Genomic DNA, 16,517 nt, shown 5'->3' with positions numbered 1-16,517 from the left:
AGACACAGCAATGTAGCTGGGAAAAGAGATTTATAAAGACACTAAAAAAAAGAGAACAAAGGAGGACCACCTAGAAGAACGATTTAGGCTAAGACAGACTACAGCAGCATGGTCGCAATCATTACAATAGCTTTCTACATTTCAACAGGCTTTTGACAGTGTGTAGAACCAGCCTGCAGAAATCCTGAATTACAGTATTCTTGAGAAATCAGATCAACAGTAATCTACATGTAAGCTTAATCAGTGCTCTCCAGGTGTTAACCAACCACCGAGGCAGGCTACCACTCCCACAGCAGAAGCAGCTGAACAAGAGCATGCAAGTACTCCCCATGCACTGCACTGAAAAACACAGCAGTTTAAATCAAACTGGCTTCTGTAGCAATTTAAGTGGAGTCACTAGATTCTGGCCTGAAGCAGCTATGTTTTCACTCGTATTTCACTCCAACTCCTAACCTTCCAAACTGAAGTGGTAACATCAAAATGCCATGATAATTTTAGCTTTAAGCAGCCTTCCAGAAATAAAAGCTGAGTAAGAGAGCAAAAAGCTCAAGATGATACACACAAGCATGCACGCTATCACCAGAACTCTCAGTACTGGAGACAGCAATGGCTTTAGCACTGAAGATTAAGTCAGAGGAATCACATTAAGTGGAGGGACTGAGTTACCAGAACTTTACAGATAACATCAACCTTATTACAGTGGTCAAGAACAGCCTGGAGAAAGTGAGAAACGAGATGCACAAAACAAAATGCATGGTCTGCTAACAATAAAATCTTCACCAAAACGGAGAAAAAAATAAATTGGAAAAAAAGGTAGAACCATTGCTTGCATCCTAAAGCATAAATATTAAGAAATGCACATGATAAGAATAAAACCCTAAGTCTGAGTGCAGTTTAGCAAAGTTGTGAAAACTAAAGATGTTCCAGTAAAAGTAGAGCAAGGATAAATGAGACTATTGTAACTGACAATACCAGGTAAATTGGAATACTGGAAAAAGAAGGTTGATGAACTGCAGGTATCAGTGGAAGAAATGGCTGAAGAAACACTGATCTACAGATTTACAGAGAGATAAGAGAAGAATTTCCGACAAGAAAATACTATTCCAGATGACTCAAGACAGATGATTGCAAAGGTCTGGGCACATGTCATGCAAGCTTGGGGTGGTTATCATGTACACCAACACGTACCAGAATGCAGAAGACAGGAACAGCAGTTAGACTGAAGATAAGCTGAACAGATGTACTTAGGAGCAAAAAAAGGCTTTGAAAGCAAAGCCACAAAGGAAATACAGCTACTGCTCTTGTAGCAGATCAAAGTGTCACCATAAAAGTGTCACCTTTTGAGCACTGAAGATCTGACTTGTGAAGTACAATCCTGTCTTCAGTTAATAATCATTTGGCAAAATATAGTAACATGCCAAAACCCATAATCCAGCAAGGTCATCAAGTCTCCAGGACTTGGTATCAATTAGCATCCTGCAAGCACTGGAATTATTGTTAAAATATGTAGTGACCTGAAACATGGAATGGAATGCAACTCTAGATCCTTGCCACCTATCAATGCTAATAAAAATGAGATCTGAAAAGCTTCTCACAGCTGCCACTTCCAGTGAGAAGCTACACACTTACAAAGTCTTCTTCCTCAAATTGTAACTGCTCTTTGTCTTCCTTCTTCTCTTCCCTGGCTTCAACAGGCAGCTTTTCTTGAAAGGCGGAACTTTTCCGAGAATGGAAGTTGCCATTCCAGTGGCGATGAACTCCAGTTCCTCCTCCACCACGCTGGTTCACACCATCATGGCCCCGTGAGGGACCGTGCCAGCCAGGCTGACTGCCAGAAAGCCCAACATGAGCTCCTTTAGAAACACCAGAATCTACAGAATCATGGCGGAGAAGGGACGGCTGATGCCAGCAGTCTAAACAAAAGGAGATAAGTATGCAAATAAAAAAATGTCAACACTGCATGCAGAATACTGGAAATAACAGGCTGTTTTTCTCATTACATCAGTGTTTACTAAGTAACCACGAGGCCAAACTTAATAAACTGTGTGATTATCTCAAAAAATAAACCAAGCTACACAAGGCATATACAGCTACCACAGAAACCCCATAAGGCCTGGGCACACGGCATGAGAGAAGAGAATAGCACAAGTTTCTTACAGGATGTTTTGAAAAGGTGCATTTTGGGAAAATGTTTATATTCTGCAGAATTCTTCCATAGAATACTCCAGAACGTTTGCTCTCAGATTGCATTCCAATCCATTCTACTCACCTCCTGCAGTTCGGAGGGGCCCGTTATTGAAAAATCCATCAGAAGAGTTGTGTCTCCTACGGCTCACCCCAAAGCGTCCCTCTCCCCGTGGAAGATGCTCTCCATGTTTCTCAAAGGTGGCTGCAGGGGACTGCAGAAAGACAAAGGTAATATAATAAAACCCTCCTCAGGGCAATCCAGGAGCCTGTGTGTCCAACAGTGATGTTTTATCAGTTGAAGAAAACCACCCCAAAACCCACGTTCCTGTGCTTTCAATACAGCATCCACATCTGTATTGTCTAGCCAGTGACATCAACAGTCACCTGAACCTAACCAGAACAGCACAACACCACATAGCCTACAAAGAATCAGAGAGAACCTAATACAATAATCTCACCAGCACTCCTTGCAAATACACACTTTCTGCATAGTTCATTTAAGACATTTTATGTTACAGAAGTGCTCATTCACTCGCTCCCCCTGAAGTCAAAAGAACAGACAGCAATGGAAGATCTTTTCAGTCTTACTAAAATTCAGAAATACTCAAACTACAGCACTTCTGTGCTGAAATGACAAAGACTCTGTAGAAGACATTAATGCTTCTAGGGTTAAAATTCCAGATAATTTATTACTCTTCACTTTTAAAACTGTCATAGCTGTAAGAACAAGGGATCTGTATTAGTTACCTTGGTTGACTGTGGTGTTGAGAAGTTAAGCCAGGCAGGAACAAAGTCATGCTGCGCCATTTAGGTCCAGTGTCTCCCTTCAATAAAATGAGGCATCAAACCTCATGGCCAGGATCTGTAAATGAAAACAACATTCCCTGACTTATCTGTTCAAAACTGAAGTAATCATATAAATTAATTCCCAAAGGCTGTTCTATATTACAGGGGGGGGGGGGGGGGAGGGAGAAGCACTGTAGTTGTTTACACTAACATTTTTTCCTGCTTTATTCCTCTGACCAGAACAGGTCATAACTTAAACATTCCTAGTTAGCCCCCATTCACAATTCCATTCTAAAAACACACCTACGAAGTTTGTGATAGGATAGGCCTGGAGATGGAAAAAACAGAACAAAAAGCACACAAGCCATACAATGCACTGAACTAAGACGTGTCAGAACTTGGGGTACATTCCTTCATTGCTCTTTTTCATAATCTACAAAGGAGTGACCACTGATTTTATTCCAGAGGTTGAAAATTAAGTATGACCAAACCAATAATGATATTGAGACACTGAGAGCAGATCAGAGACCTGAAAGACAACCATATGCCAGTTCCTGCACCCCTCAACTTAAAGACCACAAAAAAGACCTGTATCTTAATGCAAGTTCAACTGAAGACCAGCAGATGTCTCACTGAGGAACATGAAGCTGAACTGTTCTTTTCAACTTGTCATAGCAATTTCCACTAGTCCAGGCGATAAGAATTCCATTACTACTCTGTATAAGGGAATTCTGCCTTTTTGTGGAAGGTTCTTCAGCTTTCCATTTTGCTTTATTAGTTCATGGCTGAATTAAAGTTGAAAAAGTCAATAGTGTATAAGCAAGGAAAAAAAGTACATATGATCACTCACCCAGAGTTTGGCCTCTGCAGTCCAATGTCCTCACTTCCTTCTCTGCTTCACTGACCTTCTGGTTCCTTTCTTCTCCAGTATACTGTAAGGCCAGCCTTGAGGCAATAGTGCGTCTCGAAGCAGAGCACGAGAGGCCGCACTTCGTGCCAACTGTGCCCTTCACCCCCTCAGCTGCTCATTTTAACCTCTTTTTGCACTCTCACTACAAAAAAAATACCTAAGAAGGTAATTTGTATTTAAAAAAAGCCACGACCACGTTCACCTCATTAAATATCCTCTAGTCGTGGTACTACAGAAGTCAGCTTTTACATTAGAAAAAGGTTTGCCAGGTCTGTATGACAACATTCAGAACCACACCATCATTAATACTGAACAGATACACCCAACTCTGCTGGATAGTTCATGGTCTGCAGGTCATTCTGAACACTCTAGAAAAAGGACCACGTTATAGAAAAACGTCTGCCCCAAACGCTGAGATCTAAACAAGAAGCATCTGACCAAGTGCCCTTAAAAGATAATCTTCATTTTTATCAGATAAGTTTTCTAAAAAAAAAAAAAAAGTATATATTTTTCTTTTTAAAAAATGAATGTTAGGATATACTCTGCACTTCACGTAGCTTGGTTAATGCTCCACAGAACTAAGCACTACTTGATGTAAAGCTCAAAAGCAGGCACAAACGTTTATATCCCCGTTTTTCACCATTTACATGCTGAAACATAGGTCACAAGAACAGAAAAATGCCAGGCCTAAAAATAATCTCTTCTACTCTATTTTTTGTAGACTGGGTGCTGCTTTTAAAAGGAAACAAATTATTCCACAAGAGCTTCTTCTTCTACAGAGGAGAGTTCACTTCTGGGTCATAGTCCTCTTCCATCAAAGAGGTAAGACAGGAACTGTAGTCACTATAAAAAAAAACAAAACACAACAAAACACAATCAATACAAGTAACTGAAACATGACAAAGTACGATGAGAGAAAAACAGAAGGAAAAACAGAGCAGCTGTAGTGCTAGTGTAAAAGCTACTTGATCTCCAATCACAACCCAAACTGAAATCATCTAGCCATATGAACTAAATCACCTCCAATTTAAATCCCTTTACCCATACTCTTTGCCTTGGATTCCTCAAGAGGACACTGAAGTGCTGAGACAGGATAGGAAACCTTGGCCCACAATCTCAAAGTCAGTCTCACAAGCTATCAACTTATTTAATAAAAGCCCTAATATTTATATCAGTGCCTTGCCAGAAAGTCTGAAGAAGCAAAACCAACATCTGTAAGGACTGTGAAGAACGGATGCATTGGCTAAGACTAGAGATTCATTCAGCCTCTTTCTAAATAGCAGAAGGAAGGGATACTTGGGTCCAACTCATCCTCTCCACATCACACGCAGCGTTATGCCCCGTCAGTCAGTCTTTTCCCAAAGTGAAACACTAGCCTACTCTTGCTCCCTTGAACAGATCCTATTCCATAATCTAATCCTTGTCATCTTTCTCCACACCTCTGAACTCAATCCTTTTGTGATGGTAGGCTTTTATGCAAGGTTCAAGATATGGGCAGACTGAAAATTTCTAACAGAACACCCCAGAACAGTAAAGCTTTATTCCTTTCCTCTTAGAGGGGTCCCACAAAAATCCCAGTACCTGCCCGCAAGTAAAGTAGTTTGTCTCAAACTCTTGCCTTTGGTTTCCCATTTTCAAAACCAAGGGGCACGTTCACCATCTCCCACTCCTCTGCCACCAAGGGCTGACACCACAGTCATTGTGAAATTTTGTGTTCAAGTTCCTTTGATAATCTTTAATGAATGCCACCTGGCACTAGCAATTTTTTACTATCAATTATTCTGCATCTTTATGCATCAGTTTGAGGCAATCCAACTTCTCTGTAAGGTGAACCTTCAGACTGGGAAATTCCTTGAGTTGCTCCATCAAAAACATCACCACCAACAACAAAATGTTTTTTTTTTTCCTTCTATGACCTCTTTATCCTCCAACTATCTTATTGAACCCAGCTAACTCTGATAGGTTTTACTGCTCCTGAAACATCTGAGAGGTTCCATTGCTGTTTTTATGCCATCAGCCGTTTCTCAGGATCCCTTCAGGCATGCCTTATGTGCCTTTATGTTTGATTTGCCAGAGCTTGTTTTCCTTGTTTGGATGTGGTTCCGTTCTTTGAACACTTTTGGTTTTCCTTGCACTCATTATGCCATTCTCTACTCTGCTAAGCATGTTTTTTTTTTTTTGTTGCAAGTTAAGACTGGTTTGATAGAAGCTCAAAATAAACATACACATACAGGTGATACTGTAAGAATCATCACCTTTTTATCCTCACCCTCATATCATTTCTTCTTTCTGGAAATAGATGTTACTGTTGTGTAGGAGAGTTTGGAGAAGGGAAAGATTTTGGCACTTCAGATGTGAGCCACGATCACGTTTCTGGAAGCAGAAAGGAAACAAGCAGCCTCACAACCCCAACAGAGCGCCAGCAGAGATGAAGAAAGAACAGATTACATGTGGCCATATGCAATGCTGACCTGGAAGCTTTCTGAACATCGCATCTAATACCACAAGCTAGTGTCACAACAACAAAAGCACTAACCTCTCAAGACATTACATTAATGGGTAATTTTTCAGCTGTGTGAAACACCTGCTGCAGACAAACCAATTCTCCTACCATGCTGAACTCAGCACAGGTAGAGAGCTCCTTCAGATGTGACCTTCTGAGGCTGCTACCAAACGTTTCAGTAGTAAGCAGAAGAAAACAGGGACGCAGGCAATGCAGAGTTGGATATATTTAAATAAGATTAATCACTGTGCCCTCTGAATAAATATGCTTTTCAGAACAAACTGCAGAGCAATTAAGGCCTGTCAAACTCCTGACAGAGGAAAGTCATATCATTAAGATGTTGATTTAATGAACCTCGGGAATGATTCGCACTGAACTGAAAGATGGGACCAAAACAGAGCAAAACTCACACAGAACTGGCTCCTGTGCTTAAAGGTACCTAAATAAACAAACACCACAGAAGTGCAATTTTGAAGAATGAGGTCAAAATACACAACAAAAATAAAACCACCACGGAAGTACAATAGCCAGGTTCCTCTTCACAAAAAGGTTTCCAGTTATTTTTCAGAACTGGAAAACGAAAGCCTGTCAGAACTTAGCAAAACTTATATTTTTATATCTCAGCACAATCAAAACCAGAGTGAAACTCCATGCAAGAATTCCCACCACCAATGTAGAAGATTCAGGCCTCTTAACCTGCTATTTTGATATCCTTAGGATTATCAGTGACCAGGGCAGTTCGTTAAGGAGCAACAACTCAACATGCACGTAGACAGCCTGGTGCAACGTGTAGACATGGGACTTTGGGCTGCTGTCTACATTTACAAACCTCACGCCTTCAGCTCCCACAGACAGTCGCTGCTCAATCAGAAAGCTTGACACTTGTTAAAGGAAAAACCTCCACATCTTCTCAAACCTTTTATCAAGTGTTTTGATACTTCTATAACTGTTGATACAACTTTTACTTTGAAACAATCCCACTTGTGGATGTTGCAGTTACTGGGAGGCTTAAGAAAATCTGCATAGAAGTTGCTGCAGATTAAAGCAAGATGCTTAATCTCCGCCCATTTCTCTTCAAGTAGCATACAAAAGACATGCTTCAGATAGAAGTTTCAAAGTTGTGTCTTGAGCCCTTCCAAAATTGTATTTTCTGGCATACACATCCTGACAGCTGTATGCCAATAACAGCCTGTAGATGGCTCCTTATTCCAACAGACAAACTGCTTGTCAGTCATCATCTTCCTTTGCATGCATTATCACTATAAGAATAGCGTATATGACATTAAAACGCAATGTTTTCTGTTTGTTAAAACAAAAGCTTGCTGTAAATGCTCCTACTGAAGCGTTTTTGTCTCCAGGACTAGCCCATATGCTAGATTTCACAGCCTCCTCACACGCTGAACCCTGGCCAACAGACCACTTTTACAACCTACCATATAACTGACATCAGCTATATCACAAAATAATAATGGGCAAGACCCAAAGTCTATTAACAATCTGCTCTGATAATAACTTGCGGTAAATTCTTAAGAAAAAAGTGCAAGGACAAGCACGAGTAGCAACAGGAGTTCCAGCACACTTTCTGAGTTGTGCAGAGTCTTAAGGCAGTTTGTATTATAGTTTACTATCAGTCAGTGGCAATTTGTTGAATTGTTTTTTTTTTTTTTAAAAAAAAAAAAAACACATTTATATGTTTTTGTCTCCCAACTGAGAGGGGACAGCGTTTAATTGTACTTTATGCAAACTTCAGTTAGAGGCGATAAAAAAGTCACTCTCAGTTCCACTGGATGCTCTCGTGTTACCCATGTACCTGAACACACCATATTCACTTTTTCAAGACATTTCTGATTCTGATATATAATATACATAAACATCAAGTCATTTCTATTCCAAGCTAAATCAGACTACTTGTGGAAACTTTCTGAACATCTCTGATCACCCTCACTAGCCTTTACCATATCTTTTAGATACAGGTCAACAAAACTGCATAAAATGTTCAAGATCTGGGAGCATGATAAATTTATACAGTGGCAAAATTTTGCATTTCTCATCCTTTCTTCCTAATATCTAACATTGTTTCTCTTTCTGACTACACGCAGAACTGAAATGACCTTTGCCAACTACTCAGTAATGAATACAGCAAAGATTCCTCAAAGTACATATGGGTCTGCCCCGCTTTGGTCACACACACGAACACGTGCATGGAACAAACAAATTCTGCAGGCTGAGCTCCCAAACCTTCCCATACTGCATTTATGGCTCAGCCAATCTGGTCTTCAATTGCTTCACTATGGAAAACAGCAAGGCCAAAGATCATCCCTGCTAGCCACTCCCAGTTCCAAGCAAAGAAATCAAACAAAGGTGCTTGTCAATGCAAATTTAATCTGTTTCTCCTGGTGTTCAGTTTTGAATTATTTCTGGAAATACAAAGCAGAAAATGAGAGCATCACTAAATGAGACACTTTACAAAGCCATACCTCTTTTCAGAGCAATTAAACCTGCTGTAATAAGCTTTGGTGAAGAAAAAAGGTTGTCTATCAACCACCCCAAAATATTCTTTCATTGATCATAAGACAAATTTCTGACAAGTAACATAAATACATAAAATATTTACTTCTGTATTAGCACTTGGCTTCTGCTTGCTAACAGTTTTAATTAATCTTTTTAAAATGAAAACAATTTAAGTGATCAATTTTCACTTGCTGCATTTAAATGTTTAATCTGTTTTTTTTTTTTTTTTCCATAGCAATATCTTTTCCTGTTTTTGTTGCTACAAAACTACTTCTACCACTGGAGTTCAAAACAAAGTGAAAGTTATCAGATTTTTTTATATAATGAAATTTCACTGTGTATTCGTCTAAATATTAGAAGCTTAACACAAAAATGGAAGGAACGCACAGGCATATTCCATTTAAAAGCAACACAAAGACTATGGTAAGGAAACACAACATTAAGGTCAAAAACATCCTCTACTACACCATTCATAAAGTGCTCTTGCTGCATTACCCTTCATTACAGATGTCCAGTTGTTTTAATCCTTCTGTTAACTTTCACTTCACTCCTAACATAGGTATGACCAGAGTTAATCTGAGTACCAGGGAGTTTCTGAAGCTTTGTTTCTCAAGCTGAGCCTTCCATATATACCTGGCAGTGTGAATCAACGAGGTTACACCATGACCTGTATCAACCAGAACGTAACACAGGAGAAACGAGCTAATCAGAAATGAGGATGTTCCTAAAACCCTAAGAAAATGCACAAATCAGCCTGATCAGCAGTGTGTTGTTCCTATTGCATCCTCTTCTATCTCCTGCCTTGGCCCACAAAACTGTAATTGCCCAAGGGGAAGAAAGGAAGCAAGGCTGGACAGACGCAGGGTCTCCTGCTGCACCTCACCATCCTAGTGTGCACCCTCTGAACAGGGATGCCCTGAATCAGTGCTTTGAACCTTTGCTCACACCGCATGTTTCAGCACACATCACATTTCAGTGCACATTTCCAAAACAGACAAGTTTGACTGGATGTTTTTTCTGCCTCCGTGTTCCTTGCGAACCTCCTCGGGTCCCCCTTCAGCTCTGCTATCTACAGAGAATCCTATTAATTACAGCCCCTAATTCCATTTCTCCTCTCTTGCAGCAGCAAATCAAAGCCTTGGAGCCTCTGCTGAAAAACAGGGTAAAATTAAACGTTTACCCTTCATTATACATTTATCAATCCAGCAAACAGCACTACAGAAGGTCAGACAGACAGGATCTGTCAATCCCTGCCACAATCCCAGTTCACTTCGCTGCATTTCTATGTATTTCTCTAACTAGAACATGTTTACTTAAAAGTAAAGATTTGTTTTTCTAACTGGCCATCTTTATAAACTCAACTGGGATTTCAGCAATATTCCTAAAGATCAGATGTCAGCTGGGTTGCAAAAGCATTCAGAAAAATTAGTGAACAATTTAATGGGCGCATAAGGCAGAACAGAATTTACTTCCCTCATCACTTTTCTTTCTGTGCAGCTCTTTTCGTTTTTAAATCAAGCAGATATGCCTGAACACACACAACAGAGCTTTCTACTTTGCAGCTCTGCAGAGTGGAGTGTCATTTAACAGGTGTATGCTGCTTTGTGGCAAAGAATTAATTCCCTGTGTTTTCACCAGAATACGACAGGTCTTGATTCACGCAGTACATGCACAGAAAGAGCAAGTCACAGCCTGCAGCCCAACCTAGGAGGAGTCCAAAGCATGCTTCTGATTTCCTAAAGGATGTCAAAAAACCATGACATTTCATTATCCTGTTCTCCCTGCAAAAAATACAAACCAAAACAAACTAAAAAACCAACCCCAGAACATGCCTTGGTATTATGAGAAGCATTTCATTTAATAGGATAATCATATTTGCACACATAGCCCTTTTAGAATAACGTAATTATAAATCTTGATTCAACCTCACACATATTATTAGGCCTTCCTATAAAAGACAACTGCAGCATTACTAGTTCAATAGTTGTCATAACAACTGTTGAGCTGAGTCTTCTCAAGTTGAGATCATGTATCTGCAGATAATGGCAGGTTCACCTACATAAAGTATCTGCAAAACAAACTTTCTTTCATTTTGCTCTCAGGATCCATTAATACAATTGTCTAGACACACCTTCGGTCTGTCTCACTACTGAAATCCGGCTGCATTTTGAGAGGACAAATGTGGATGATCCAGAAGGACACGTACTGCGGGTAGTGCTCACAAGCCTGAGGTGGTGTGTGCCAGAACTCCAACTCTAATCTGCCCCTCTTACTCGTCCCTGTCCTATCATAGCTAGACCCCCAACAGCTTAATACAACTGCCATTTGCATTTGAGTAATTAAAAATACCGTGAAAAGTGTTGTTAGAAATGTATCTGGCTGCTGAAAAAATCTACTATCTAAAAACGCCCAGCACTCTCATTGGATTTTATAGGATTATGGAAATCTGAGCCCATTAAAACACTAAATGATGAATTAAAATGTTAATTGTGTATCAAAAAATCTTCCCGAGTACTCACAGATATTAATGGATTTTGTGAAAACGATTAGTGAAAGATTAACACCTTATTTTTCACATTAAAGCAAATTAATCCATCCTGCAGAATCATCAAAACTGTTTTGTGTTCTAGAAACAGCACTGCAGATGCATCCATTCCCAGATGGAAACACGCCAGCAGCTTGTCCCTGCAAAAGTTTTTCCAGAGTAACAGGTAAGGGGTGGGGGAAAATCACCAACTGTTATGGGTCTGAACACTTCTGCAAATCCGATGACTAACTTCAGCAAAGTGAAACCAGGTTAAGAAAGGTCCACGTGGCCACAGCTATACCCTCAAACTCTGCTGTAGTGACAGACCTCCCCCAGCGCCCTGTGCAGTACTGTTTGACAAACACCCTCCCCATTTACCTGCTTGCTTCCATTTCTCAAAGGTCACACTGACCAAATCCTACCTCCCTCAAAGTTCCTCGGATACACACATCCATCCAGCCACATACCTTGCAAAGCCTTTAACGACCCGGTCTCGTGAATACTTACAGATACTTTAGAACACAGTGAGGTCTGGTGAAAGGAGACGATTTCTTTCTTTCTGAACAACAATTGAAGACACAAGGACGTACAGGAGTACCACAATCAAATCACAGAGACAAAGATTTCCCGGACAAGAGCCTGCAAGCTCATCTGTGAAAGCAAGTTGTATTTTGCACAAAAGCCCAACACATGTTTTGGAAAAGCTGGCTTCTGGGGAACCTTGACAATAGCCTGTGCAAGATAAGGCTCAGAACCCCAGCGAGCAAGTGTGAACCTGCAACTTGGCATTTGCAACTGAATCATTCCAGGGGGTTTTGAAGAGTTTATTCTGAGCACAAAGATAGCGCTGTGTTAAACATGCAAGAACCAGGAGACTCAACATCTTGTAAGCACAGAATGGGAGAGCACGGACTTTCTAGATAGGGTGTCCACAAACAACTACTCCCAGAGCTTTGATACCATACAGCCACTGACAATAGCATCGTCCCTCACAGACCTCTCCTGTGCCACTTGAGTCTACTGCCTTTCAATGCCCCCTTAGCAGTCTGTGGTAGTTATGTAGTATTGGTAGTTATGAGAACTGTCGTATTTACCTGAAATACTAAAACCTGCTCGCTGCTGTCCCCTACTGCAAGGAACAGGATGCCAGGTATTGCACACACCTCTATTAAGCAAGTGTATACATTGGCACTACTGATAAGAAACACCACCCCGCCCCCCTTAATTTAAAGGGCGTTAAATAGTGTTTAAATGTGAACAATGTTCTGAACTTTCCAGCAGTTTTAGCACTTTGCAAAGTGAGGTATTTTAAAACCTGGAGAAGGCATTCTGCTAGTTTTAATCAATTCCGAAGACCTATTTAGCTCTTCAAGAGAAGAGAAGCAGAAATCTGTTCTGCAGTGCACTTTGATCTACAGAGCTTTGGAAAGCATGCGAGGTCAAGGCAGGGCTCTGCTCTGCCCTGAACCTTCCGAAGCACAACGCCTTGTCACGGCTGCCTCTAAAGGTACGGCCATCCCCTCGAAAACCTCACAATAGATCGAGTGAAATGGCAACGAAGAGCACATCTGCGTGGCCTGCCCAAAGCCTTCCTGACCCAAGTCACTTCCACCTCTTAGCAGCGTGCACCAGGATAATGTTCCCCATCATAAGGAAAGAATGGCAAGTATGTAATTACTGGCTTAGCCCTGCTGCACACTGCGTACCTCCTGCCTACCTGTCTTCCGGAGATGGAGGCTGTAAGCAGAAATGAAACCAAGTTCTCCTGTACCTTAAAAAAAAAATAGGGTGAGTGTTTCCCACTAAAGGGGACCAAGTACTTTTACAACCCAGTCTTTTACTGTTGTTGTTATTACTACTACAGGACATTTACATTGAAATATATTCATTTCAGAGCTGAGGAAAACATATTTCCTTTGTTAAAAATTATTAAATACAACCAGACTATACCAAACATTTGTTTCAAGGCAAAACAGACTATAGATCTAGTACAGAGAAGCACAATCTGCATTCCAGATGAAGGATAAGAAAAGAAGGCATGCCACTCGCAAACTGAAAAAGAAAAAAGGAATCAACAAACCAAACAGAGAAGGACATCCAGAAGTAAAAGGCCGTTCTCCCAAACAAAACTAAAGGACTACTTCCCCTCAATACCATTACCCCAGCCCTAGGAGAGCCGTACTACCAAGTGGGCCAGGCAGTGCATTCCAGCTCTGGTTACTTCCTGCCCTACACTGTGGGTCTAATCATACCATCTCCACCCCTCCCTCCGGTTGGATTACTTCCAAGCTATTTTACATCAAGTCCAGGACAATATGAAGAAATCCAATATTTATTCATCTGTGACTACGACATGACAAAGACACGTTCACTCAGCACCTCCCAGCATGTGTACAACACCTGCGTTACAGTTTGTGGGGTTTACACTCGGCTATCGTTTGCCTTCCACCAGCTTAACATTTTCAGCACCCTCTCTGATAAAGAAAATACCAAACATCGATGCAGAAATGTCACTGAAAACAGTCCAGTTTAAAACAAGGCCTACACATCTGAAATAAATCGCATGAATAAATATCCCACTTGTTTGGTCTTGGCCTCGAAAACAAAAAAGGAGAAGGAGTGATCCCTAACCTTGTGATGAGATGATTTGCTGCAGCTGGCAGAGATATCCTCTTAGGATGTTCGGGCTGTTTTGCTGGAGCTCTGTGATCTAGGCAGAGAAGCTCTGAGAGACATTCAGCAAAATAAATCAGGGAGTTATGGACAACACATTGCCCAGTGGGTTTGAACTTTGTCTTTATTGCAGAGAATTCCTGTCTCAGTACACTGCAGGTACAGCGTGCAAGTTAAGAGTTAAACAATGTCATTTTCCTGTTCTAGTGTCCTACAATAAACTAGGGAATACTAGGAAAACATCTGGAAAAAAAAACCTTGAGAGGTTTCATAGATCATCCCCTTCTCCTGAGATTTGAAAGACCTTAGTTCTACCCTCTCCCATCAGATGACTTTGAAAATAAATTAAGCAACGTCCCCCAAAAGAATTTGTACAGTCATCTTCAGTCTGCAGAGGTCCAAAAATTGATCCTACAATGTCTCAATAAACATCAGCAAAACAAGGTTGTTATCAGTGGGCTGGAATCCATTATGCAGGTATTCATACCTCCACTGGCATATTTTGGGGAGCTGTAAATCATGAACGATTACCGTATCAGCACCCTCCAAGTGTATCTCTACAATCTGTTTTGGTTATTCCTACGGTTTGAAAGCCTGTCCCCGCACCCAGTGGCTAACCTAAATATCTGTGGTTGCCATTTCAGCCCCCAGCTGCTTCTCCTACTCGCCACAGATAGGGCAAGCTGACGAAACTCTGCAGCTACCTTTGAAAACATCTTTCTCCAGGTCAGGACTTCACTGTTCCCTGACTTAAAGGCGATCCTAATAGTTTTTTTAGGGGAAGCTGGGAAGACCACAGACTACCCCATATCCTAGTGCTGCTTGGCAGCGGATTTTTTGGATGTTAACAGCACATTCTGGGATCAAACATAGCCACATTTTTCAAAAACAAACAAAAAATGCCACAATCGCTCCAGTTTTATTGCTGAAGCTATAAGCTTTTAGGTTCAAAGTACTGAAGACGATAAAAACTAACGTGACCCAGCTACCAAGCCTGACAGCTTGCAGACAGTGCCAGGATGTCAGAGCTGGCTCCCACTTGCACCTGCAGGTAACTTGAAGCTGTTTTATAGGTTACCTCCTGATGTCTGATGAAACACAAGTTGTACAGAACCATTCCAGAGCTAAACAATCTCATTTTTCAACCTTCATGCAGGGGATATCTTTCCAGACCTTATCATCTTCTTTACAGACCCTTTTACCTAGCCATAACTTACTCAGAGCATGACAATATCATGAACTGAACAAGGCACATTCAGCTGGAGACCTACCATTCCCCAGCAGAACGGGAAAACTGCTTCATTACCATATTTACAACTCTTTTACATATTCCAGTATGACAAGTGAGTTTTCGCAGCAGCGGTGCTGCTGATTCATGACGATTTAGGAAGCACTACAACCCCCAGATACTCTCTCACGGAACTGCTGCCTAGCCAGCTGTGAATTCTGTGTAAAGTAATGTTCCTAAACACGATTTGAATCCCATCTACACTGAAATGCATTGTATAGATTTCACACCACTTGAATTTGTCACGAGCATACAATCCGTGTGTTTAGTAAGAGCATTATCTCAACACACAGAAGTGAAAACACCAAAGGCATTGTGACCCAGGAGAGACTGCTCTGAATGCTCTTCTTTTGTCCCTCCATGAGGAGAAGTTGACCATACCCATGTCCTGCCTGTTTCTAAACGTTGCGAGTGGACGCGCTCCACCCCTTTTCAGTGCTCTGCAACTTTTCCCCTCCCTGCAGGCTCTCGGTTCCCTAAATGCTGTAGGACACACTCCATCAGGCCCAGCCAATCTGAAGACATTTAAGTCATCTGTAAGCTTTTTCTCTGCTTAAACTGAGTACAAAGTAGAGGAAGGTTTTCCAGTACAGAAAGTGAAGATCGTAATAAATTCAACATTTGCAGGGTAACAGAGTTGCCCCACCGAGTTTTTAAAGACCACCTCATGTGAATACTGATTAATCCCTCGATGACGGATGGGGCACTGCAACACAATGGCCAAACACTCCTTTCTGCTGAGAGGCTGGAGACTTGCAGTAAGCTTTGCCATAAGTGCACCAGCCACTCTGTGGAGAACAATAATCTCCGTGCCCATCATAACACCACACACCTCCACGGCAGGCTCAGCCCTTTATTTACAAGAGAGTTTGTCATCCTTCTTCTGCGATGAGCAAGTTCCAGAGCACAATGGTCACTGTCACATGCTCTGGGTGCTGCAACTATGGCCTGAGAGCCACAGCGATCCAGGAACGCAGCAGCCTGTGCCACGCTAAGCCTCTGTCCCCTGTCAGTCCTTCTTGGCCATGCCATTATCCCCCAGCACTGCCTACCTGAACACAGAATAGCTGTTCAAAACAGATTTCCATGCGAAGTTCATTCAAAATACTTCACTTCTTCCTAAAACCAAAGA

The 16,517-nt window shown here is 41.3% G+C and overlaps 1 protein-coding gene across 2 annotated transcripts in view; it reads right to left on the bottom strand.

The window, feature by feature from the left end:
* GPBP1L1 (GC-rich promoter binding protein 1 like 1) overlaps nt 1–16,517 on the bottom strand; it is a 31,967-nt gene that overhangs the window by 11,720 nt on the left and 3,730 nt on the right. For both annotated transcript variants that reach the window (XM_084290793.1, XM_084290794.1), the window contains exons 2-5: nt 3,824–4,726; nt 2,935–3,049; nt 2,270–2,399; nt 1,630–1,913 (exon numbers count right to left, since the gene is read on the bottom strand). In XM_084290793.1, the coding sequence (XP_084146919.1) occupies nt 1,630–1,913; nt 2,270–2,399; nt 2,935–2,994 (474 nt within the window). In that variant the 5' untranslated portion in view covers nt 2,995–3,049; nt 3,824–4,726. The remainder of the gene's footprint in view (nt 1–1,629; nt 1,914–2,269; nt 2,400–2,934; nt 3,050–3,823; nt 4,727–16,517) is intronic.

This window comes from Netta rufina (genome assembly GCF_964035555.1).
Source record: "Netta rufina genome assembly, chromosome: 8".
In the NCBI taxonomy this organism is placed as follows: Eukaryota; Metazoa; Chordata; class Aves; order Anseriformes; family Anatidae; genus Netta; species Netta rufina.
This window is presented reverse-complemented; position numbering and strand designations above follow the sequence as displayed.